Source organism: Varanus komodoensis, unplaced genomic scaffold, assembly GCF_004798865.1.
Source record: "Varanus komodoensis strain SLA01 unplaced genomic scaffold, ASM479886v1 scaffold35, whole genome shotgun sequence".
Lineage (NCBI taxonomy): Eukaryota > Metazoa > Chordata > Lepidosauria > Squamata > Varanidae > Varanus > Varanus komodoensis.
The window spans coordinates 7,557,647-7,581,920 of record NW_025335856.1 but is presented as its reverse complement, the minus strand read 5'-3'; the positions used below and the strand labels follow the sequence as shown (position 1 = coordinate 7,581,920).

Genomic DNA, 24,274 nt, shown 5'->3' with positions numbered 1-24,274 from the left:
AGTAGGTGCTCCATTAAATTGAGTAGTGGCAGGTAAAAAGAGACTTGTGCTTCTGTGCCCTTGGACTAGCACAGAAAAATTACCCATGTCTGTAACTCAAATAATTTCTGAGTCAATACAGGTGAATCATCCATCCCAAAACACAAACAGGTTCAGCTGTGTTTTCTTTCTGGGGAGGCTTTTGTAAAGGGGGTGGGCAGGAGGTTAGCATGCCTGCATCCAACTTTACATGTTTACAAGTACATGCACTTGAATGAATGGGTCAACATGACAAGATGTCGGGGGATCCAGGGACATGACTAGAACTCCTATTGGTACGTTTAAGAGATACATTGCAATCCTTGGGAACCCATGTGCTTTCTGAATATTTGTCCATGGAGGAAAAGGATCCAAACAAGAAAAAACAGAAGGGAAAAGGTGTTGAAACTGCTTCCTCACTCCCAACTCAGCAGCTTCATTTTGCTTTAGTTATCTGCAAACATGTATTTCTTGTCCAGTCTGTTTGGCCCAGATGCATCCTTCTTATAAATGGTCTGTAATCTCAAGCATTCAAGTGCTAATGTGGGTCCCAATGACATAAAAAAGCAGAGAGGGACTCTCTGAAAGTGGGAAAAGTAGGAACAGCACTGACACAGCATTATAACAGGCACAAGTATCTAGAAAGATGTTGTTGTTAATTTAGATTGCATCTTCAGTAAAACTATCAAGAGACCATAAAAAGAAATCAAACCATAACACCAACATAGACTGTTCTGTTTCATGTCTCGTGTCCGTGTTAGACAGCAGTCCCTGAATCTACTTGTATGCTTCTACTTGTATGCTGCAACCTTTACTTTGATTTGTGATAGTGTATAAGGCAGGGGCTTCAGTAGTTTTGCCCACAACTCCTATCATCCTTCACCCCTGTCAATGCTGGACAGTGCTGTGAGCATGTCTCTTCCCTTTTCTCTTTCCAGCAAATCAGAGTGAAAGGCTTTTAAAATGTAGTCTTTTATTCAGCTAGGCTGGTGTTGCAATATGGAGTAAGTAATACTAAAGTTGTTAACAAGTAGCATGTATCAAAGTAGTGATTCCTCTGATTGGTGCAGCTCAATCTTGCCTGTTTCAGTCATTGATTCCAGACTGAAACATTTGCTTTCACTCTTCTCCCCTAAAAGGGGCTGGATCGACCCTCAGGAAGGTCCATACTGCCTGTCAGCCAGGCAGTGGGAATGCCAGACACTACTTAGTGGGTCTGCTCATTTGGTTGGATGATGGTCCACTGGGTTGGTGAACTCACATCTCTCCCAGTCTAACCCACCTTGTTCTATAGGTCCACTCCAACTGCACCTCCAAACCAGAGGTGGCCCATTTCTGACCAACCACTTGGATGATCGTTCTCATTAACCTTGGCATTGCTGAAACAAATTCTAGCCCCCACGCTTCTTCTTGCTCACCTTCAGACACTGAGGTCTCTACCCTGTAATGCTGTATTTGAGGGGAAATGGGACCAATCTCTACAGAAGGTCTCTTCAGAGTTGCAGACTACAAGTATAATTAATCCCTGTGATTGCTTGATCATGGCTCCTAATCAATATTTACTTCACATCTTCTACCACAGTGATGGGGAATATACAGCTGCTTCATTGCAGCTGGACTGCTATTCCCATCAGCAGCAGTCTGCATAACCAATTATGGGGGGTGATGGGGCAAAGCACCCAGAAAAGATTGAAGGGCCTTGTGTCCCCCACCCACGGTCTATCAGATAAGGTCCAATGCAGTAGCTACCTAGCTGTTTTTCTAGTAGCAATACATATAAGGGTGCAACTCCTAGAAAAAAAATCATTTCCTTCTTGGTGTTTGTGTTCTATTGTCCTATTCAAGAATAGGGCAGTTTGGAGACATGTATTCATAAGCTGAATGGGTAATATAAGGCCATATTTAAGACTGAATTGAATTTTGATTTTTTTAAAAAGCATTCTAGAAATCACTATCAAATGAACCTAAAACAGATCAGTGTAGTCCGCCAAACCCACTTCAGCATAAACAGTGCAACAGAGTCATAAAATTTAATTGAATTTCTCATTCTGTCCTGAAAAGCCTTGAACATGTCTTTGCCTGGCACTGAACAAATGAAGCAGTTGGGGCCTGGTGAAGCTCTCTGGGAGGTCATTCCACAGATGTGGTTCTAGGCATGTCTGAAGATTTCGTGTGCACTGCCAAAGTACTTCAGCATGCCCTGTTTGCAACTTCCACTGTAAGCACAAATGGGAATGTGTTCATTACAAATGTTTCCAAAATCTCAAACATGTGTTCACATTTGAAAGCTGTACAGATTTCAGGGGAAAAGACCATTTGAAATGGTGTATTTTTGAGAGAAAAATAGTGTTCTGTGCTTTAGTCTATGGAGGGAAGATGGATAACTAAAACAAACCTCTTTTTTATTTGCATGAGAGTTCCATTTGCACCAGTAGGAAAGTGAGCATAAGTGGAAACAGAAGTTAAAGGAAGGAGAGTATTAAGCTAATGCCCAGAGAATTTGAGCAAATATGAACATTGTTTCTACCAATTTCTATGGGGTACAGTGACTAAAGGACAGACAACCAGGTTGTCTCAGTTCTCATTTTTCCTATTTTTCTTTTGGTTGGTCTTGCACTTTGAGGATTTATCAATCTTGAGCTGTTTCATCTTGAATCTGAAGTTACACATGGATGCTTATGCATTAAGTATTCATATTTTCCCTAATGCAATCATTATTAATTCTAAATGTTACAAGCTATACTTTAATTTACATGGTTCTGTATTTTACATACTTGTAAACCAAACAAATACCTGTGGGATTTTTGGTGCTGTACTCTGGATCCTTAGGAAAACCTGATACCTCCAAAAGCTGAAAGAGGCAAAGGCAGCAACAAAATCCTTGAAAGCAATTATTTGTTTATTAAAGAACTTAAAATTAATTAAAAAGGAGGCTTCAGGGGAATTAGAACTGTACATATATCCAAGGAATTAGAACCACGCATTAATATGGAGAAAGCTACAGATAACGAGCATTAAGCCCAACATGGAAGCTGGATGCAGTGGCATGCACTGAAAATCACATATGAGCCCCAATGTGAAGGGGGTTTGGAGCTTTTAATGGGTGGAATATTAGGAGGGGAAGAAAGAAAGCTAATAAATGGAATATGGACTTTGGTTTTGTTGTATGCTGTCTACTTGTCTCTGACTTATGACAACCCTGCAAATGAACGCCTCCAAAATGTTCTATTCTTGAGAGCCATGCCCAGTGCTTATAAAAGAGTGCAGGCTACTTAGAAGAAAAGGAGATGATGATAATGCAAGGATCTACCTCTCCGTATTGGTTGCCTGTAAAATGGGGGGGGGGTGTCTGTCAAGCTTCTTCTCTGGAACAGAAGGGGAGGTACAGAGGAGAAAAAGGGAGAGGTTTGCTCTTGTAGGCAGCAAGTGCCTGGGCTGGAAGAAATCCTCTCCTTGTCTCTCTGTGGGTTTGTGTTGCTCTTTTTATCCATCTTCCCAGAGTTTAGCAATTAAAATAAAACCAAGCAAGCTCATGGATGTTAAAAATGGATTTTCGATGTCAGACACTGAAAGGAGAAAGAAGGCGATAAGTGCTTCTTTCCATCTTGATGAAAGGAAAGGATGAGAGTTGAGTGAAATCTTGCTTGTCTGTAGCTTTCACAGGTCTGGGCAAGCAAAACGGCCAGTGGGATTTGGGTGTTTTTTTTTTAAATAAAGGTTATAAGACTCAGGAAAGCATGCCTGCTTGCAGTTTCCAGACTGCACAGTTTCAAATACATTGAATTTTTCATCCCCCGCCCCCCACTGTTACTTGCTTACATTGGAAAGTTATGCATTGTTTCATGGTAGTGACTTCTGTGAGGCAAGGTTGTGGTCCTGAGCCAAGACCTGGAATTTGCAAGTGTTAACACCAAGGAATGGTGGTGACCAGAGCACTCTGGCTGGCCAGAAAGTTGTATGTAAGACGTCTGCTGCTCCCTTTTGGATATGCGAGGTTTCTAAATCCAAAGCTATATCCATATTCCAAAGGGACTTGCTTTTTTTTTTTTTTTTTTTTTTTTGCCTTTCTTGAACAAACCAACCACTGGTCCCTTTCCAAACAGAGGCCTCTTCTTACCAAAACAACAGAAACGTGGGGGAGTTTCATAACAGCATGTATTGTGTGTGTATTTTAGATTAGCAGACAGTTTTTGACAATTTTCCAAATGCATTTTTATGGTACTACATAAATTCTTTTGGAAAAGTATGAAGTCTGAATGATAATCAAGGTCTGGTATGTGTTCTAGTGTGGTAAACTTGCAACAAATTTAGGTAAGATTTGTAAAAATTGGGAAAACTTGCAATAAAATAAAATGAAACCAAATGTATTTCTCATCCCACCCCCATCCTTTCTGAAAACAACCTCTCTGCTGTTACTGCCTATCTGTGGTTGGAGAGTGCCAGATGTTTGGTATATAATGTTACATCACTTACACTGTGACCCATTTTCTCTAGCTAAATTGATTCTGCAGTCAGGTTTATGTTGCAGAAGGGTGTCCTTTAGGTGTATGAGTCCCACAAGAAGTGACGTCAACCACTGTGATAGTAGGAATATGTTAAGGCTTCGTACCAGCACTTGTCATACTTAGTCAGCTGCTGGAGGGCAGAAGCGTGACAGGGTCCCCCACTGATGCACTCCATGGGCTCCATTTTAAAATTATCATTCCAGTCAGAACCAGATGGCTGCCATTTTGTTTCCCTCACATTGCCTTGGATGCAGAGTTGCTTTGGTGCTCTGTGAGAAAAAATAAACTGGAAACCAACCCACCCTGAAAACACCCTCCTATTTGCCACCCCTGCTGCCTAGGAGCTCACTGATACAGGACAGAACATCCCAAACGACGCTTTGCTAAGGAAGCTGGAGCCAGTCCTGAGGCTGAGATCTGAGCATCTTACCTTGCAGCAGAAAGAGTCTTGCCAAGCTAACCTTCAGTGTGCAATTTGCCAAGTTTACACTTTGGATTATGTTTTCTGCTTCCAATTCTTCTGATAGTCCTTTGCTGCTTTTGCAGCTTAACTGTTAACTCTTGCTTTTCCTGGGGCAGGCTGGTCACTTCTGTCTGCAGGGTTGACAATTGACTCACCAAAGGACTTTGACCCCTGGACTCTGCCATTGATTATGCTGTCATGGTAACTGCAATCAATGGTTTGAATTCTCATTTTACCTATACACATGGACTCCAGTGGGGAGGGATCCATTCTGCTGCCAGTTTACCCTACCTACCTTTGAGCAAAGCATATGATTAAAGGATAAAAAGAGGATAACAAATCCCTCTTAAGTAACCTTGATGATCTACCTTTAGCTTTCCTGCTGGGAACATCCATTTTCTGTTGCACTATTCCAGAGGAACTGAAAAGAGACTGGAAGCTTTTTCTTTAAACTTTCCTGGCACACAGATAGACAAGTAAAATTCAAAAGAAAATGATCCACACATGCAGATATTTGATATTTTTGGATCTGATTTGAAGGCCGTAGATTGATGTGCAGATCAGACTTAGTTATCCATCAGCTTTTACACTTTCCAAATGTTCCAGTGCAGTTTTTGGTTAAATAAAAACTATCAAAATATATTTAGAACAGTGTATTTTGGGAATAGCAGATTAAGAATGACATTTTTAAACACAAATTTGCATGCAGATTTTTATTTTAATTGCAGTTCAGCTCGGAGACTGAGCACATGCTCTGCATGCAGAAGGCCCACGTTCAATTCCCAGCACTTCCAAATGGGACTAGGAAGGAATCTTGCCTGAAACCCTGGAAGAGCCACTGTCAGCCAGAGCCAGCAATACTGGCCTTGATCTGACTTAGATCTGGCCTATTATCAGACTCAGTAAAAGTCAGCTTCCTATGTGGAAATAGGATGGGTAGGCTGAGCAAATTCAGAGGTGACATGGACAGGGCATGGAGGGATCCTTTCCCACCTGGTGTGTTGGACTACCACTTCCATCCTCCAAAGCCACCAAACTGGGGGTGATGAGATTGGTAGTCTATCACATATGAAGGGCGCCTGACTAGGGAAGACTACTACTTGTGCTAGTAAGGTCAAGTTCAGCTCTGTTATGGCACAAGAGCAACTCGTGGCTTGGCTATGAGGCCCCACACTTTCCAGGTAGCTCAGTCTTTTGGTACACTTGTCCAGTGATGGGTATCTTTGCTAGATGTCTCCCATCTAGTCCTTTCTTAATTTATAAGTGATTGATTGAGCTGTTGTTGGCATTTTTATATCAACAGAAGTGAAATTTGTGCATGGGCTACCATGAGGCTGCAGGCTGCCTATTTACTTGCATTTTCAGCAGTCTGCATTGTGCTACTGATTCTAGGTCACCCATAAAGGAAACTTTCCCCATCTCCACCCAGTGCATTTGCAGCTGTTCATGGAATATAAAGCTGCAGTGTTGCTGTGTGTGTTTGTATCTGTGTCCAAACGATATTGATTTTGGGGTAACACCTTCACAAATTGCCTTTCAGTTATATTACATAGTGATGAGCTCAGCATTTCCCCTCTCACAGTGCAAGACTCCAAAGAGAGTTCCAGCGGTGGAACTTAGAAGCATTTGTATGTTAACAATTCATCAAAGAATGAGGGAAAATGCAGATTACATAAAGAACTCAGCTCAGTCCCTTTCAAACATCTCAGATCTGGAGGACCCAAACAGGGCCTCTTTGCGGTTGTGACAGTTGTATCGATGTGTATTGAGAGAAGGAATTATCAATTCTCATTGTCTGTGGGTCAAAATGTCTGAAGTCAGAATGACAAGGGCAGTGATGCTGCAATTAATTATTCTTTAAGGTGTGCTGGGAATTCTAGATTTTCTTATGGCAGACTGATACAACTTTACTTTTGGAATTTTATTTATTATGTATTTATTTATTTATTTTGGAGAAAAATATGAGCAAGGTGATGGAAACGCAGAGGTTAGAGTTGTGTGGAACTCCCCTGATAATTTGCTGGAACTTTTTTTTCTTCCTTTGCTTCCTTTGACATTCTTTGAATGGGTCACTTACACAGCATCAGTTTAGAAACATGTGAACCTCCCCATACACACGCCCATGAAATTTCACTCATTATATCAGAATGCTGTTGCGCTTCTCCTAAGATTTGCTTGCATATTTGCTGACCAAATTTCTCACCAAACTTGTGTTTGGATGAGGAAAGGGGGAAAGAACAGAAAGGGATCAAAATCATGATGTGAGCACCCACTGTGATGGGACAAATGCTCGGGCTGATCACTCACTCCCATCTCAATTTCACCAAGTTGCACATGTCTGGGAGTTTTGGGGAAATTAAAATGGCAGCAGCTACAGCTTGCAATTTCTTGAGTGTTTCTCTTGTCAGCTCTGGAGTGCCCCCTGCCATCCATCCCCACAGCTGCTTTCCATGCCTCAGCTCACATCCTCATCCCTGGTAATTTTGTGGAGAGAACCAGAGCAATACTATGGAGGACATCTTCCCGGCCCCCTTTTATTTATCTATTTGTTTATATTATAGCCCACTTTTCCATCTAAATGGCACTCCAGAGAGCTAACAATAATAAAATGCAGATTACAAGCAAAATTCTAATTAAAACATAGCATAAACACAGGTCCATTAAAACACAACTAAATGCAACAGTAATAAAACCTCTTGAACTTAGTGTTAGCCCTGATTGACTTCATGAAAACAAAGTTACTGCTGGCATAACTAGATCTCTCCATCCGTTTAATTTTTTTTTGTGGTGAAAGAGAAGCTGAGAAGTGATCATCCTATTTTAAAATGAGTCTTCAAGAAGCAAGAGAAAGTGGGTTTTCTCTGCAAAGTCTGTTAATCTTCATAAGCCAGGGAATATCCACATCCCAGAAGACTTGGGGATTTAGCAAAGGCTGGTCACATATTTAGAAGGCGTACTTAAGTTGTGCCTGTGTATAATAGCCATGTTTTTAAGAAGCATTATTTGAGGTTTGCAACTATGAGAGAAAGTGATTGAGGCCTCTATTGCCCCAAACAAGCCACTGATTGTATTATTTGAAAGCAAGATTTGCCATGGCGATCTCATTTAAATTCATTGTTATTAAGCTATGCTATTGCTACAAGTTGGAGCTCATGAGAGAGAGAGAGAGAGAGAGAGAGAACGCAGAAGAAGCCCTTCCAAGCATGTTGGCACAAGAGATAGTTTGAAATCCCACCCACGTTTCTGGCAGCAGGTGGGATATTTAACTTCACGGGTGTATTGTAAAGCATCTGCGGCAGTGGGAGCATCAAAAACAGTCCATGTGAGGGAATGGGAGGGAGCTGATGAAAATAATCCAAAAGGGAATTCTAACCAGTCCAGCTCTCTGTGCAGCAGTGGCACAATCCTTTGTCCTCATTACAGAGGGACTTAAAGAAGAGCCTTGCTGGATCAGAGAAAGGGCCCATTAAATCCAGGCTTCCATCCATACAGTGGCCAAACAGCTGCCCACAGGAAACCCACAGGCAGCATACTCCGGCCCATGTTCCCCAGCAACTGGTGTCCCTGGGCAGCCTGCCTCTGATACTGGAAGTAGCATTCAGCCATTGATAGCATTCCTCTGTGTGTGTTCATCCGATCCCCTTTCAAAGCCATTCAGATGGATGGCTACCACTGCATTGTTCAGAGTTCTTCCCTTATGGGCATATGTCTGAGATTTAGTCATGCTTTATGAGACCTCTGTAGTGCAGCGACAGAAATTGTGGCTAACAGGGTAAGACGGCCTTCCCTTATGTAGCTCCTTTTGGATGTGTCAGAATGTAGTGCATACAGATGTGCACTGAAGTGTGCAAAGTGCAGGAGAAGGAGAAGATGATGAAGATGATGATGACAAAGACATCTGGAGGGTACCGGGCTGAGGAAGGCTGCTGCAATGGTTTGCGTTGCACAGGGACTGTGTTGTGGGGTATTCCATCTTCCTCTGTGGCTAGCGCAGGCCCCCGCAGACCCCAGGAATCGGATGTGAGTACACTGGGGGACCCATAAATGTTCTCTGTGCTGCTGTCGTCCAGTGCCAGAAACAGCTGTCCAGAGCTAATTTACTTCCTAATGCTGCAGCAATGTTAATTTATAAATTACACTGGTAATTCGAGCTATTATTAATTTTCAGATGGTGTAGGGCAAGCCTAATTAAAATATGACACCAATTGCCACACATATGTACCAAGGACTACCATTTAAAATTAATAGGAATATTAAGTGTGACACTGGGCCTGGAGTTGCTTTGCTCAGCAATTACAGCACCCTGGCTGGAAGAAATTTGATAGCAGGAGATGGAATGATATAGAAGGGATAAATACAGCCGCAGCTCCATCTGTGTTTATCTTTCCCCTCACCCCCTTGCCATCCCATTGTGCTGGCTGAGAATGATGGGAGTTGCATTTGAGAGGGCATGAGGTTGAAGAAGGCTGTCTTAAGGGGATAATTAAAGTTACTTTCTTATTTCAACTTCAGATGTGAACATTCTCATTTGCAAAAATAATTTAAAAAATAGCTAGGAAGCATTGGAATAAAGTCTGTTATTCCTACTCAGAATAGACCCATTGAAAAGAATGAAACTTAAGTGAATACTGAGTATCAACTCTTATTCATGTCAATGGGTCTACTACACTGAGTCAGATTAACACTGGGTACAGCCTAACATGTTAGAGGTTCTCAGGGGGTGTTTGGTGGAACGCTTCATTCACAAGGACTTCAGAGATGTTGCAGGTCTTTTGAGAACTTCTGTACTTGGACATGTGCTTGAACTGTCCCTCCCCCACATGCACATCAGTGTTGTAGGTGGAGGTCTCCCCCGGGGGTGCAAATTATCAGAATTAACAAGGCTGTGACCTAGGCTGTGAGATTTATACCAGACTGCATAAAGCTTTGCACAGAAATGCAGGCAAATCCATGGTCCTTGACAAACAAGGATACGGTTATTAAAATATGAATTAAGGATATGATTTAATTTGTAGAACATGAGTAAGAAGTTTATTAAGTGGTACATCAAACTCCCCAGTGATATCCAAGGGTTCAAACAAAAGTAACAAATTATGCAAAAGAACATTTTGATGTTGATAGTGTGTAAATATTTCAGCCTTTGCATGTCTACACTATAAGCAGCAATAACCCAGGATTTGAGTGATATTCATGCACATTTCCCATTTTGCAGCAGTGCAATTCCTAGGGTTATTTACCTGGACAAGACCATGGTGATCAATGGTACTGAAGTGATGCATGTCTGTAGCAGGGCTATCCCCCGAGGTGTGTCGTGGCATTAACGGATGCCATTCTTGTTTAAACAGAGGCTAACTTCTCTAAACATGGGTGGGCAACTCTGTGGAGCTTGGAAGTCTTATGCTCACCCGAAGACCCCTTGTGAGCAGCCGCAAATTTGGCAGTGTGTCCTGACTGTGGGGCTGCAAAGGAGGACCAGGGGCACATGGAGTTCACCAATCCTCTGCTCCACCCCTGCTTTAACAGCTGTAACAGTAGGAGAAATGCAGCTTACCTGTAGGAAGGTCTTCTTCTTTGGACTGAATATGTATACCAATGCAGGACTCAAGGGTGCGTAAAGGGTAATTGATATAAGAGAAGCAATTTTAAGTATGTGCTCTCAGTCTGTTTGAAAGTGATGTAACAGGGTTATCCTTACTTGATGAAGGAAACCCCTGGCTCACGAGGAACAACATTTTCAAAGAAGACAACAGGTTTGATCTTCTGCTCGTAGATTATCAATGGCAGGCTGCCAAGCTTGGCTGCCAACCACCTCATTTATATACAATGTTTCTTCCCTCAACATCAAGAAACCCACGCAGACAAATGGGAAAGATTGTCTTAAGGGCTGTGTATCTGAAAATCCCATCTGCATCGCTGCCAGGTGAAAAATACATGCGTGGTGAACAGGATGATGCACTGTTTAGATGTATCCTACCAGCTTACTGTGCTGCTGTGTAGCCTAGGTTCCTAGTTTCTCTTTTGCTCTTTTTCACCCCACAAAGCCACAGAATTCATGAGTGAAGATGAGTACTTGGAGATCACTGGCATCACCCGGGAGCAGTCGGGGGAGTACGAGTGCAGTGCATCCAACGATGTAGCAACCCCTGTTGTGCGGAGAGTAAAAGTCACAGTCAACTGTGAGTATGCACCTGCTCTCTCTCTTAGTTGCAACTTAGTGGCATGGGCTGAAGGAGAGTTAGCAGAGTTTCCACCTTCTTTTCATGGATATTCCGTGCCTTTAGCATCTTCAAAAATTGGTTCAACCAATGAAGATGTGAAGTTGCCTCTCCTTTCCTCAGATCTTTGGCATATACGCTTAACACGGATTGGCAGCAACTCCTCATGTTCTTGGGTGTGCAGAAATCATTTCCAGCTCTTCTGCCAAGTTCATTTTAAGAGGAGATGTCAAAGGCTGAACTTGGGGCTTCCTGCAAGCAGAGTGTGCACCCTTCCCTAATGCACATTTACTTCACCAAAATAAAACTGCCGCATTGCACTTCAGTCCCCTTTAGGCAAACAGGCTTGGAGTGTCTGTCTCTGGGGAATAACAGCAGAAGTGTAGACCCAAGGCCGAGTTCCTGCTCAGTAGATGGGCCAGCCTTGCTTTTGCACATGCATGCATACACTTCTGAATATACACCTTGGGTTGCAAAACTCGTGCTCCTGTGTATTCATTCACACAGGTGAGCCCTCATTCAGTTACATACACATGCCCTGCATGACACCGTGCATTTGGGGCTTCATTCCAGCAGGGGTTTGCATGCTCACAACCACAGACATACTCCAGACACACCTCGTCTCATGCCCACTGAAGGAACATAAACAGAGGACAAGCACGAGGGGCCTGGAGGCTGCTTTGATCCAGCAGATAAGACTCGGGGGTGTGAGGAACGCCAAACCTGTGCGGGTGATGGGTGGTATATAGGATCGATTCAGAAACTGAGTTCTTTGAGATTGCCCGCAAAGCAGTTGCTGAGTGTTGAATGTCCGAATCAAGATACACCAGAAGGAATCTTCTGCCTTGAGCTACTTGGCTTAGCGCACGGTATGAACTGGAGGAATAGAGGATCTTGAAGCAAATGCAAAGTCAAGTTATTTTCAGAGGTCTCATCAAACACCCTGCAATCTGTCCCTTTCTCTACAGACCCGCCATATATTTCGGACACTAAGAACACTGGGGTGCCAGTGGGACAGAAGGGTATCCTCCAGTGCGAAGCTTCTGCAGTCCCATCAGCAGAATTCCAGTGGTACAAAGATGATAAAAGGTATGTGAATTAGTTGTGTCTGGCACTTGGGAGCACTTCTTTACCACCATTCTGTATCTCTTTACCCCTTAAAAACCTTGTAATCCCTCTGCCAAAGAGTAGGTCAAGGGGAGGTATAGAGAATTACATCTCTCCACACCTACTCAGTGACTGAATATTAATGAAATGATGTGTTTATGTGAGAGAGAAGGCTACAGTAATTCTTATTTGTGACTCAAAATGCAGAATCAGGCACACTAATTTCCCTGTATGTAACTCTGCCTCACTTGTATCCACCCCATGTTAGCCTGGCCTTTTCTAATTTTTCATCCCCTTATTCTCTGTTTTGTGCTGCATTTCTTCATTGACCCCACTTCTGGTCTGTCTTCACCACTCAATATTTAAATTGTAGGCTCCTTGCAGTTGGGGACCTTTTTCCTGTACATTATTCTGCAAAGTAGATTAACAGCACTAGGATTACTGATAGTATTGTGAATCAGAAGTAATCTTGCTCATGAAGCCTGAGACACTCTTCTGAATGTAGAGTTTGAAATGATGTTTTTAAACATAATTCTTGCTGCCAAAGTTCATTATCACACCAAGCCTCCTGTGTGATAATTTCACCCAAATTCATGAATACTTTATCAGACTTCCTGAGACGAAAAATGGGGAAGGGGTCATTCTGTGTTCACAATGAATCTATGGTCACTGAGTCATCCCCCCCCCCCCCGCTCTTGAGTATCTCAGTTATTTAGTCTACAGAAATCCACTGAAAACACATTTCAAAGATATTGTCCATTCAGTTAAGGCATTATTTTATGTGGTGGGTCATACGGTGAATTGCAAATATAGGTAATGCATTCAAATGGGAAGCTGCTATAAGCCATCAATCAAGATCAAAAGCAAGCTAGGGCTCTGGTAATACAGAGCGAGAGATTGCTGAGAAAATTAGCTAGGTAAAAAAAAAAGAAAACAGAAAGAAAACAAAACGAAGATGCAAGAGGCTATGTCAAAGACAGAAAGCTGAAGAGTCAGAGTCTTATAACTACCAAATATGCTCAAGAGCTTCACGTGTTGTTTGTTTTTCCCCCACTTGAATTAACTTAAATTCAATTGAATTAAAGGTGCCTGTATTAAAGAAAGCAAAGCAAGCCTAAATATGTTAGTAACCCAGGGTAGAGTTTAGTTTCATTGTTGTCATGTTTGTGATGATTTAGTGGGATTGGCCACTTAATTACAAACTAGGCCTTCTGTGTATTTGAAGGATCAAAACTTTTAGTACCTGCATTATTTCTGAATTAAAATTAGATGAGCTCTTTCCAGCCCCTACTATACTTTGCATTCTTTTTCATTGGAAGAAAGAAACCCTATAGCATAGATTCAATCAGAGGCACACATTCTTAGATGGAAAAATTCTGAATTGGAGAAAATAATTCAATTAAACCAAGAGCAGAAGTGTGCAAAACTTAAAGGAAGTTTGTTGGAAGGAAGCAAATTCACATAATACAACAAAGAGCCATATCTATAGGGAAGGGAGTTACTTTGGCTTTGCAAGAGACTTTATTTAATGAAGGGAATGATAGAATTTGTAGTCTAGCATATCTGGACAGTACAAAGTTGAAGAAATCTACTTTGTGTTCAGAGGAAGTGTACTTCCTGAATGCCAGTTTCTGGGAGATAAACCAGAGGGAAAGAAAATAAATACATGGCTTGATCTATCCGTGGCTGTCAGCCAGGAAGTCTAAGAGGAAAGCCTTCATTTTCAAGGGCATCATGCTTATATCGGTTGCTGGCAAAGTACAAAATGGGAGCCCCTTGCTTTGATGTTTCACATGTGCCTTCTCAGAGGCACCTGGTTGGAGTCAGTTGTGTGGTGCTTCCATTTTCTCTTGGTGATGCTTTAGAAGCTTGCTCTTTCCCTTCCCTCTTTCCTCCTGCATTTCCTGCTTATTTGAGAGTCTAGCATTGGTGTTCACCAGACCATTCTGAGAAACCAACGAGGCCATGCACATGACAACGTTGTGTCCGAGCATTAATCTGTGAAGCAGACAGAGCTGGCACAGGAAATGTCTGCCTTGAGCTGTTTGCTTTGGCACAAGTTGCAAAGTGGAGAAGGAACAGATTTGGAATCCAGTGAGCCCAGGTAGCAAAAATGCTACCCGTGAAAACAACCCAGTTTACAGCCCAAGTTAAGTGACCTGGCTAACCGGTTCCAATTTATGTTTCCAGTGAAACTGCTTCATAAAACAATTGTATGGACAGAGAAAATTACATTAGATTTGTCTCCAAGTGGGAGCTTGAATTTAGTTAGGGCACTCCAATGCAGCACATCATTGGCATGAAGGCAGCACATAAAAGACCGAGCCACTGTTGGATAAATACGTTATCTTTCATTTTCTACTTGGTCTCATTCTCTCTTTTCCTCTCCTATATAAATGTCTCCCGTGTTTCAGGCTTATTGAAGGACAAAAAGGGCTGAAAGTCGAAAACAAGGCCTTCTTCTCTCGCCTGACATTCTTCAATGTCTCTGAACAGGACTATGGAAATTATACTTGCGTGGCTTACAACCAGCTAGGAAACACCAATGCCAGCATCATTCTGTACGGTAAGCGAGGCTGTGGCAATGCACTGACTTGACCATGCACGCAAGTTAGTAAAGCAAATGGTAGGGGTGAAAGGCGCGGGTGTGGGCGATGGAAAGTTCAGTCGAAGAAGGATCTGCTTCCAAGTCTGGGAAAGCTGGAAGCATGGGAACGTTCTACTGATCACAGCTATTAAAAAAGAGCCTCAGCAACCCTGGCTGCTATCTTCTAACATATGAATGTCCCAGGATAGAGTTGTTTACTCCTACTATACATTACAGAGGTCTCATGACAGGCAAATTGCAACACCTTTTCAGACGTTCTAGCAAATGCTACCCTCAAATGTCAGTAGAACAATAAATGATATGGACTGATCTACCAAGGTGGCAGCTTTGGGAGGGAAGCAGGTTCTTGATGGATCATAAGATGGTTCAGAGCACAGGGCTTCTTTCAGCTCTGCTTCTGCTACATTATCAATGCTTTCCAGATGAATGGACGGAGCGTTCATTCCCCCACAAGTTATCACAACTCCATTCTCTTCTCTATTCAGTAGACTTTAGTATGAATGTATCAAGCATCCTGGTTAATCCGATGAAAGAAAAACAAACAAAAACACCCTGTTCCACCTTCCTGGAAATCCCTTGAAACGAACCTTCTATTTTGCTTTGGGTGGGATTCTCTGACAACTTTACATAGGAGCCCTTTATTTACCCTGACCTAATGGCACTATCATCAGCTGAAGTGGAAGGGATTCCATGTGTGTTTGCTGTTCAGTCCCAAGTGTGCCTGCATGGTCCTCCTCTGGTAAACACTTCTACCCCATCTTCTGAAATTTCTTCTTTTTTCATTGTGCCCAAACCTCAAAGATGATCGGAGCTGCTGTGAAAACTACCTAGCTACTATCCTAAAGAAAGGAGGAATTAAGGGTTCTGGAGCATGACTTTTGGGCTTTTCTTAAGAACTAGAAACTTGCTTTTATAAACATTTATAAGATTTTATACATTTATCCAGTTTGCTGGATTTGCAAGAATCATCTCCCACCCCAGAACTTGCATGGAGTCACTGAGTATAAACCCCCTTCTATAAGCCTATTCTATCCATATCTAGCTTAGAAACTCTTAGGAACATTTAACCAAAAAGTACTAAGGTGTGAACATTGGTTCCAAACATTGGATCTCAATAAGAATTACTGAGAGTTTGCAGGAAAGCCACAAAGGTGCATCTGTTTGGTTAAAAGCATAGTGTGATAACAGGCAATAATTCTGAATGTGGAGATATTTTCCACTTTTATTCTTAGATAAAAGACGAATGTATTTAAATCACATTGTGTACCTGGCCCAGCATGTTTCACAGATGTGCTTGCCGCTGATTCAGTTAACACAAAAAGCACCTTTTCAAGGTCTTCTATAGATCTTGGATGGCTCACTTGGTTATTAATATCTAGTCTTCATGGAAGACTCTCTTGTAATGTTCTTTTCCTCCCTGAAAAACTTACATCTGAGTGAAACCTGGGCAAGTTCCTTTGCTATTCTAAAAGAAAAGTGTCTGGTTCTGACCAGGGAGAGAGGGGTTTTGATAACATTATTTTCTAGTCATGAAATCCAACAGGCTTCTTTAATTAGACTTGCTGTAAGTGTCCTATTTTAATTACAGATGTGCAGAATCCTCACCTGGGATTTTCCCGCTCTCTTATTTTAACATCTTTGGCTTTTCTAGAGATTTTTTCAGATGCTTCCACACATAAGAGACACTCAAAGTAGCTTTTGGTGTCCGCTGAGCAGGCACTATCAGAGACTATGGGCAAGTCCAAAAAGATACAAGAAAAATCTGTGGGTTTTTTGGACCAAGCTCCACCTTTAGGAGTCTCCCTAACACATTCCATGGCACATGCAGAACATTGTGTGCAGTATCTGTCACCACTCCCTCAGCTTCTTTTTTTCCTCATGTTGTTTTTCACTCACCATGAAGCCAAAAGTCTCCACCCATAAGCCTCAATGTTAACCAAAAAAATATATGCTGTAAAGTGGTTCCACAATTTCACTCCAGGTTGAATTTTGCTGTCAACTCCTTTTTTAACAAGTCTGTTAATTCTAATTTTAACAAGTGTGTTAAAAAACCATCACAACTCCCAAATGCTACCATGGAATCCCTTTCTTAATTCTGCCTGTCCCTTTTATTTTTGCATAGGGCTATGAGACAAACTCCCTAGCTATGGGATGATGTATCTCATGTTTGTAGTGTTGATCTGGCCATCATATTTCCATGGAATATTTCCTAATTCATGGTCTGTGCTTGCATCTTGAGAACTTCCCTGCCAAGGGTATTGTCCTTCAGGAAACCAACAAAGGCAAGTTTGGAAAGGAAAATACTATCTTCATATACAAACAACAACAAGGATAGCAACAACAACAGTAACCATCTCCTAGAATATACTTTGGCATAGCCACCCTAGAGTGCAGTCTGTTAGGTGAGGCTTTTGAGAATAAACAACCCAAGCAGCACTGCAATTGCAGGCCTGCTTCCAAGTCGCATTTTCTATTACTGCAACATAAAATAAAAAATTGACTTTAGCAAAGGGAGGCGGGGAGAGCTCTGTAGCTTTATCTGGAAGCTATTTTCTCCACATGCCAGAGCTCTGATTAGAGTGATGGATCCATCTGACACTACTCACAGCCAGGGACAGCTGTAATTGCTTGGCTTATTTGTCACGCTTCTCCATGTTACAGGAGGCAGCACCATTGCCTGCCTTTAGTGCCAGTTGGGAGCTGAGGTGTGGAGCGAAACCTTCCGTGTTCCACTTTCCTTCTCTCCGTTCCAAACAATTATTACCGGCTGAAAGGAAGAAGCAACCCATCCCATGCCTATGGTCACTCGGATCCCGGTGCCCCAGGAGAGCTTGCTTTTCTACCCAGAGTGCATGAGGGAAACCAGCAGTGTAGCACTATGAGTTGCCCCAGTTCTTCTGAAGATGGCACCTTGTTTCCACAGTAACCAGTGGTGACATCTAAGAAGTGGGAAAGTTATAAAAATGAAGGGGAGGTGATCTGGGGCACGTATGTGACACGTATCAGGTTGAATCTGTGTCTTGACTAGGGGGGATGCATGTGGTTTACTCAGAATGCGGATTCCGGCACTGACAGAACAAAGAGAGGCTAGCTGTTCCAGGCACGATCTTCAATATGATGTAATTTTTTGCCAAGTTTTTAAATGTGCGGTGTGACTTTATGAAACACGAATGCAGGGCTCCAGGAGCTTCCCACTCCCCAAATATAAAAATCACAATAAAAATAAAAATGGAAACTAGATTCAGCTGTTGTAGCTTCTGTGCTGAATTTTCCAAACATGACTATCCAGTCCTTCCTAGTATGAATTTTTAGAAATCGGTCTCTCTGTGATGTCTGCACTGGAATCAGCTCAAGTATCAGGCTGGAATGCCATGCCAGAAGTTTTATCTGTTTCAGGCCATGGGTTATTATTTCTCAGGGCCAAGCTAGAGGTTTTATAGTAGATAAGGTAGCAGTCTCCTGACAAAGTTGGATTGATGTTGGCATTGTTTTAAGGAAAAGCACTGTGGGAGGCTGTGACTCTGAGTGTAGCAATGGAGGAAAGTTGAGTTGCTTTTCTCTTGCCCTTCCAGACACTTTTTTGTTCAGAGTTGTCCCAGCCGGTGTCTTTTCTCCATGGCTGGAAAAGCAGCTAGGAAAAGAGGGTCTTTAGTTTGGAAATGGCTGGAAGGAAGATGTTTTATCATGCTCTGTTCCACCCAGCCCTATTGTTCTACAATTGGAAGGGAAATGCATAGACTTCAGCAGAGGAGCAAGTAGTGTTCCCCACCTCAAGTCAAGGGGCATCAAGCCCAAGGCCAACCCAATAGCTTTGCACCCAAGGCAGAAAAATCCCCCCACCCTGTGCCTCTCCCTGCACTTCACAGTACAGCAGTAACAAATTAACCAATCATGTGCCATTCTTTATTTCAAATCAACAAGTATTGGAAGACTTGCCTACATCTGCCATGTAACTCCTTGTTTGGTCTTCAAGAAAGCCTATATATCTGGCCAAGTTGCTGGTTTCCCACCCTGAGGTTTGTCTCTTTCTGTCAACTGGGTATGCATGCCAAAATCAAAAACCCCTGTGCTTAAACAAACTAACCGGAAAACCAAAAGTGTCCATGCAGCAAGCAAACAAATGCAAAATGAAAAGGGTCTCTGACCACCACAGCTACAATTATTATAGTTATCCTAAGGAGGGAGGGAGGCTCTTCTGTTAGCCTACCTCTGTGAACTTCGTGGCTGAATTATGAGAAATTAGGTCCTGGTCTTTCTCTTGTTTTTGTGTAGCTTATTAACTGATTACGCATTTTCTTGCTCCATCCCAAGGACTTGGGCTAGACAAGAGGACTTTAAAAACACATGCAAAACATCTCGGAAAAGCAATAGCATGAAACGTTGAAACCTACGAAAGAACAGATGGAAAAGCACATCTGACACCACCTCTGCCCACTGGAAGTCAAATCATTGAAGTCATTTAAGTGACCATACTCTGGTTTTGGAGTGTCAGCTCCAGTAGGCAGAAGGGAGCCGCATGGCAGTCAATGGAAATGCCCGCCTTTGCTGCTGCAATGTACTGCAAAAACTGTACATGGGAAAGCAGAGGTGGGCAATGTCTGGCCCTCTAGAAGGCCTGGCTTACAACTCCAGTGGCCTGGCCACTATCAGCCCTGGTCACCAGTGCCAGTGGTAAGAGCAGATGGGAGTTAGAGGCTAAAACATATTTTTGTGGTTCAGATACATACAATGAGGGCAAGCAAGGGAGGAAGCAGTCCCTTCAGTAGGCTGAGCCCATCTTACCATGGAAGTAATGGGACAGAAGGTGCCTGTGTCCACACCAAAATACTGTGCAGTGCTGATTGTTTGAACTCTTGACCACATCTCCCCCATCACATACGTCACAACATTCTATCATGCAGCCTTGCAAAAACTGTTACTGCCATCGGTTTTCTCTAGGAAAGGGCTTTCATAGTTATTCTGAGTGTCAGGACAAGTTTGCAAATCCTAATCAACAGGTTGAAATTTCCCCATGTGGAACTGGTAGGTAGGTGTGCTATTTTTAAATAGACATTTCTTAGAATGCATATTTTTACAAAACTTTCCAAGGGGGTTCTTTTTCTGACCCTCTAGGAAAAGAAGGAAATGTTTGCAGTTTTCTCAGAATACTTTCCATCATTTTGGGGAAACTGCCCCCCGCCCCCCTTGGTGCAAGTTGGTCCGGGGCATTTGGAGCACACAACATGGTGGCCATGCGAGCTGCATAACCGCTGCTGTTTCTACATGTAGCGGTAGCAGCAACCATGGGGTAGAGGACCTTCTTCTGAAACAGACAGAATTGGTGCTGTCACCAGGAGTAATGGGAAGACTGCTCTGGAAAAGTGTAAGAATTTCTCCAGTAACATAAGTGAAATGTTCCTGTCTACAAGGGGAGATTGTGTGGCGGTTATGGGTGCATAGGCCTCATGACTATTAAGTGTAGCAGTGGTGTTATAATTAAGTAAATTGGTTGAGCTTTAGTTTGGCTGAAGGTGCTGTAGCCATTGAACTGTAGAGATGCTTGGACATCAGCTGTGGATTTGTGCTTTCAGGTGGACAGAACCTTCTGTAGATCAAGTTCATATGGTTTATGAATGCAGTGTCTAGTTCTGCCTGACTCTTTCTCAGATCCTGCCTTCTCATACCAAAGGAAGCTTAACCAGTGGCCTGCAAGGCAGAGCTCATGCCAGTGGCACCAATACCAATACCTGGGTCCCTGGGATTACTTTCTCCTGCACTGCATGAATTGCCCTTCCTCACAGTCATGAATGGTGATGGTTGTAGGGAATACAAGAGGCTGCATTACTCTTGCATGCGTGCTTCCCACATGGACCATTTGGATGGCAACAGGTATTAGCGCTTCAGAAGGGCTAGGTGCAAACTGACCAATGTAATAGGCTTGAACTAGACCAGAAAGCCTCTGGACAATTCTAGGATCACCTGGTGTCATGGAAAATGCAGTAGGCTCCCTGGAAGTCTCCCTTAAAATTCTGCTGAATCCGGTTATTCCACAGAATTCTCTTGGGTGCACTTGGTCAGACTGTGCTTCCTAATTGACCGAGACAATTTGAATCTCCATACTAGACCGTGATGGATGGTGGAGGACAGGAGAGCCAGGAGGGATGTTTTCCATGGGGTTGTGTGACAACTTTGTGACTAAACACCAACAAACAACTAGACCATAGTTGCCCTCCCTGCACATAGACTTTATTTATTTGTTTGTTTATTTGTTTATTTATTTACTTGTTTAGGCCCTCTTAGCCTGCCCCACTTCTTCTTTTGCCTGCTAAGACAGACACGCTGATCACAACAAAACCTTTCCCTTTTCCTGGAAATTATTTCCCCAAGGGGCAGAGAGGACTGCGGTTCTTCTGCTCATGAAGGGCACGTTCTTGTTTAAAGCATCCCACCACTGAGCCCATGGCCATAGTCTTCCCATTGTGTGATAAAGAAATAACCACCATTTTGTGATCAGAGCAGGGCGGGAATCCGCCCACTGCTCACAGAGGGATAGGCAGATAATTAAAGTACAGCAGGGTCCTACTATACTATCTTATATTAATCTAAGCCTAGCAAATCACTTTCTTCCTCTCCTTACCGCCCTCCCACAACACTTTTTGTCTGACTACATTGTAAACTCAGCAAGACCTCACTTTGGTACTGCATAGTGCTTTAATATAGTGGGAAGCTAATTTCATAAAAGGTCTCCTGTCGTGAGTCAGAGTTCTAGGCCCAAGCGTTGTTAGGGGAAACAGCAGATGCCATGTTCTGAATACGGAGGTAGGCCCTGCTAAAATCAAAACGAAAGAGACCTAACAAGGTCAGTGAGATGTTATCTCATCACAGGTGACCTGGAGACCTGCCCAAATAAAAGACAATCCTGAACCCTCATTAATCTGTATAGACAAGGCAGTTGTAGTCATAAATTCCTTCAGAAGGAATAAAATTTCATTATTTGAAGTGTGAAAGAACAAGCTACCTAGTATGAATGGGAGGAGGAGAAGGAAGGAGAAGAAGAGTGTGGTATAATGGTGTACAGGTTCTCATTCAGAGGTTGCCACAGTCCTGAGCTTGCTTGGTGAATTTTGTCAGGCCACTGAGCCATTAAGCTCAGCCCTGGACAACATTACAGCACCATTTTAAGGGGTATGGAGATAATGTACAGAAAGTGCTTTGATTACTCAGTCTCCTTTATAGGCACAAAGCATTATTATATTTCCAGAAAAAGTTGCTCTGAATATGGAGGGATACTTGAATGAGGGCCATGACCATGGGAGGCTTCTTGCATGAGCAGAAGTTTTCCAGCAAGTGCCCACAAAGTGCAGGCTGAATGGAGTCCAGGTTTCAGCCAAGGCTTGCAGAGCCAAGTGAAGCAGGGCAAAGAAATACAATGCCCAGGAGCTGGTCAAGCCAAGCCAGGTAAGTTATAATAGAGATTTCAGGACAGAGACCCAGGAAGCTTTGCAAAGTGTTCTGGTGAGAGACTAATAGGAACACATCTTGAATGTTGCCTTAAGCAACTCCAGACTGAACTGCTGAACTATCTGGATGTTTAGAAGGTCCCACCTGTGATTTCATCGGGCTTGAGAATGGATCAAATTGTTGACCCAAAGTGTGCACTTGCAGTGAAAAAGTCAAATTCCATGTTAGAAAAGTTAGGACAGCGATCGGTAATAAAGTGGCCAATATCACACTGCCTTTATATAAAAAACATGCTCTGCAGTCATGCTCAGAATTCTGTGCAGAGATCTAGCTGCCATGCCTTAAAAACTGTAGAACAGGAAGAATGTATCCCCCCTCCAAAAAAAAGAAAAGAAAAGCTATTTAAATGATCAAAGTGCAGGAATAACTACTGTGTGAGGAAGACTTGTAATGCCTGGCATACTTTCACTTAGAAAGATAAGCTAAGGCATGTCAAAGATGTACAAAATGATTCATGATGTGGGGAAAGAGGATCGGGAGAAAAATGTCTCCATCTCATAATAGTAGAACTCAATGAGGTCAACCAAGGAAAGAGACGGGTGGGAGAGTCAGGACAGGTAAAAGGACTATTACTTCACCCAGTGCATGTTTAAACTATGGCATTCACTTCCACAAGATGCCACAGCGGCTACTGATTTGGATGGCTTTGAAATGGATTGCACAAGTGCATGGAGGACCAGGACAGCAAAGGTTATGGATCCAGAACTGCAATGTCAGAGCCAGTTGTGGGGAACATGGGTGAGACAATACTGTTGTGCTCTTGTTCTCCTTGTAGCACGGGAAACTGTTAGCTACCATGTGAACAGAACGCAGGATGAAATGAACTTTAGTCAGATCTAGCACTGCTCTTCTTGCAGTCGTCTAGTTGTTGTTATCATCATTTGAATTATTTCTATGGATATTTGTCAAGAATGGGGAAGATGTGTAGTGTGGATTGTGAAATAATGCTAATATTTTGGAGACTGAAGACTACATTCAGTGATAGACTCAGGGATGGCAATAATATTTATACACTCTTTATTTTTATTTAAATGTTTGTATCTGCCTACAGCTTCCATAGTAAAACCCCTCTCTTGATGGTCACTGGAAAGAAGGGTGTGATTTGTTGGTGGGAAGTGATACTGGAACTCCCTTGTGTTGACTTGGCTCTCCCACACTAGAGGCATTCAGAAAGAAACTGGGCAGACAATCTGAGTGGGATGGTGTCAATTGGTATCTTGCAACAGCTGTGTGTTGGATCGGATGGCCTTCTGACTCCACTATTCCATGATTCTATGATTCCCCCCACCCTCCACTAAAGATGGAAGTATGGGGATCAGGATGAGTGGACAGAAGCAGCAGATGGGTTGTGAAAGAGGAAAAATTAAGCACCTCCTCTGCTATCCACCTTTGAAGAACAACAATGACATCGCAAGGATCTAATCTTGCATTTGGTTATGATTCCATTGAAGATTTTTAGTTATTTCATGGGGTTGACCATATCCCTAAACCCTTCTCTTTAGTGATCTTCAAGATAGTCTACAATGTGAGATGATGCAATCAAGGTCTTGGTGAACAGTGGCCAAGAAATAGTTTGTGGCCTTTCACTTCTAGCTACACTCCTCCAATAAGAAGGACTCTTTTGCAAGGCTGGCATTACCAATTAATTCAGGTCCATGGATTCATTCTTGCATCTTCCGTTCATGCTTCATTTACTTTCAGAAAGTATCTGCTGTTTTCTGACTTGCCTATTCATTCCAGTGTCACCATCACCCCACTGCATACACACACCTCCTTCACCCCGTTTCTTATTTGCACGACATTATGTTTCATGGAGTGGTAATTATGCAACAAAATATTTATTTTTTATTTTATCTTC

General features: G+C 42.6%; 1 protein-coding gene across 5 annotated transcripts in view; it reads left to right on the top strand.

Moving 5' to 3' along the window:
- Positions 1-24,274, top strand: part of NTM (neurotrimin) — a 334,275-nt gene that overhangs the window by 293,780 nt on the left and 16,221 nt on the right. For all 5 annotated transcript variants that reach the window (XM_044439664.1, XM_044439663.1, XM_044439662.1 and 2 more), the window contains exons 4-6: positions 11,028-11,162; positions 12,170-12,290; positions 14,723-14,874. In XM_044439664.1, coding sequence (XP_044295599.1) covers positions 11,028-11,162; positions 12,170-12,290; positions 14,723-14,874 — 408 coding nt within the window. The remainder of the gene's footprint in view (positions 1-11,027; positions 11,163-12,169; positions 12,291-14,722; positions 14,875-24,274) is intronic.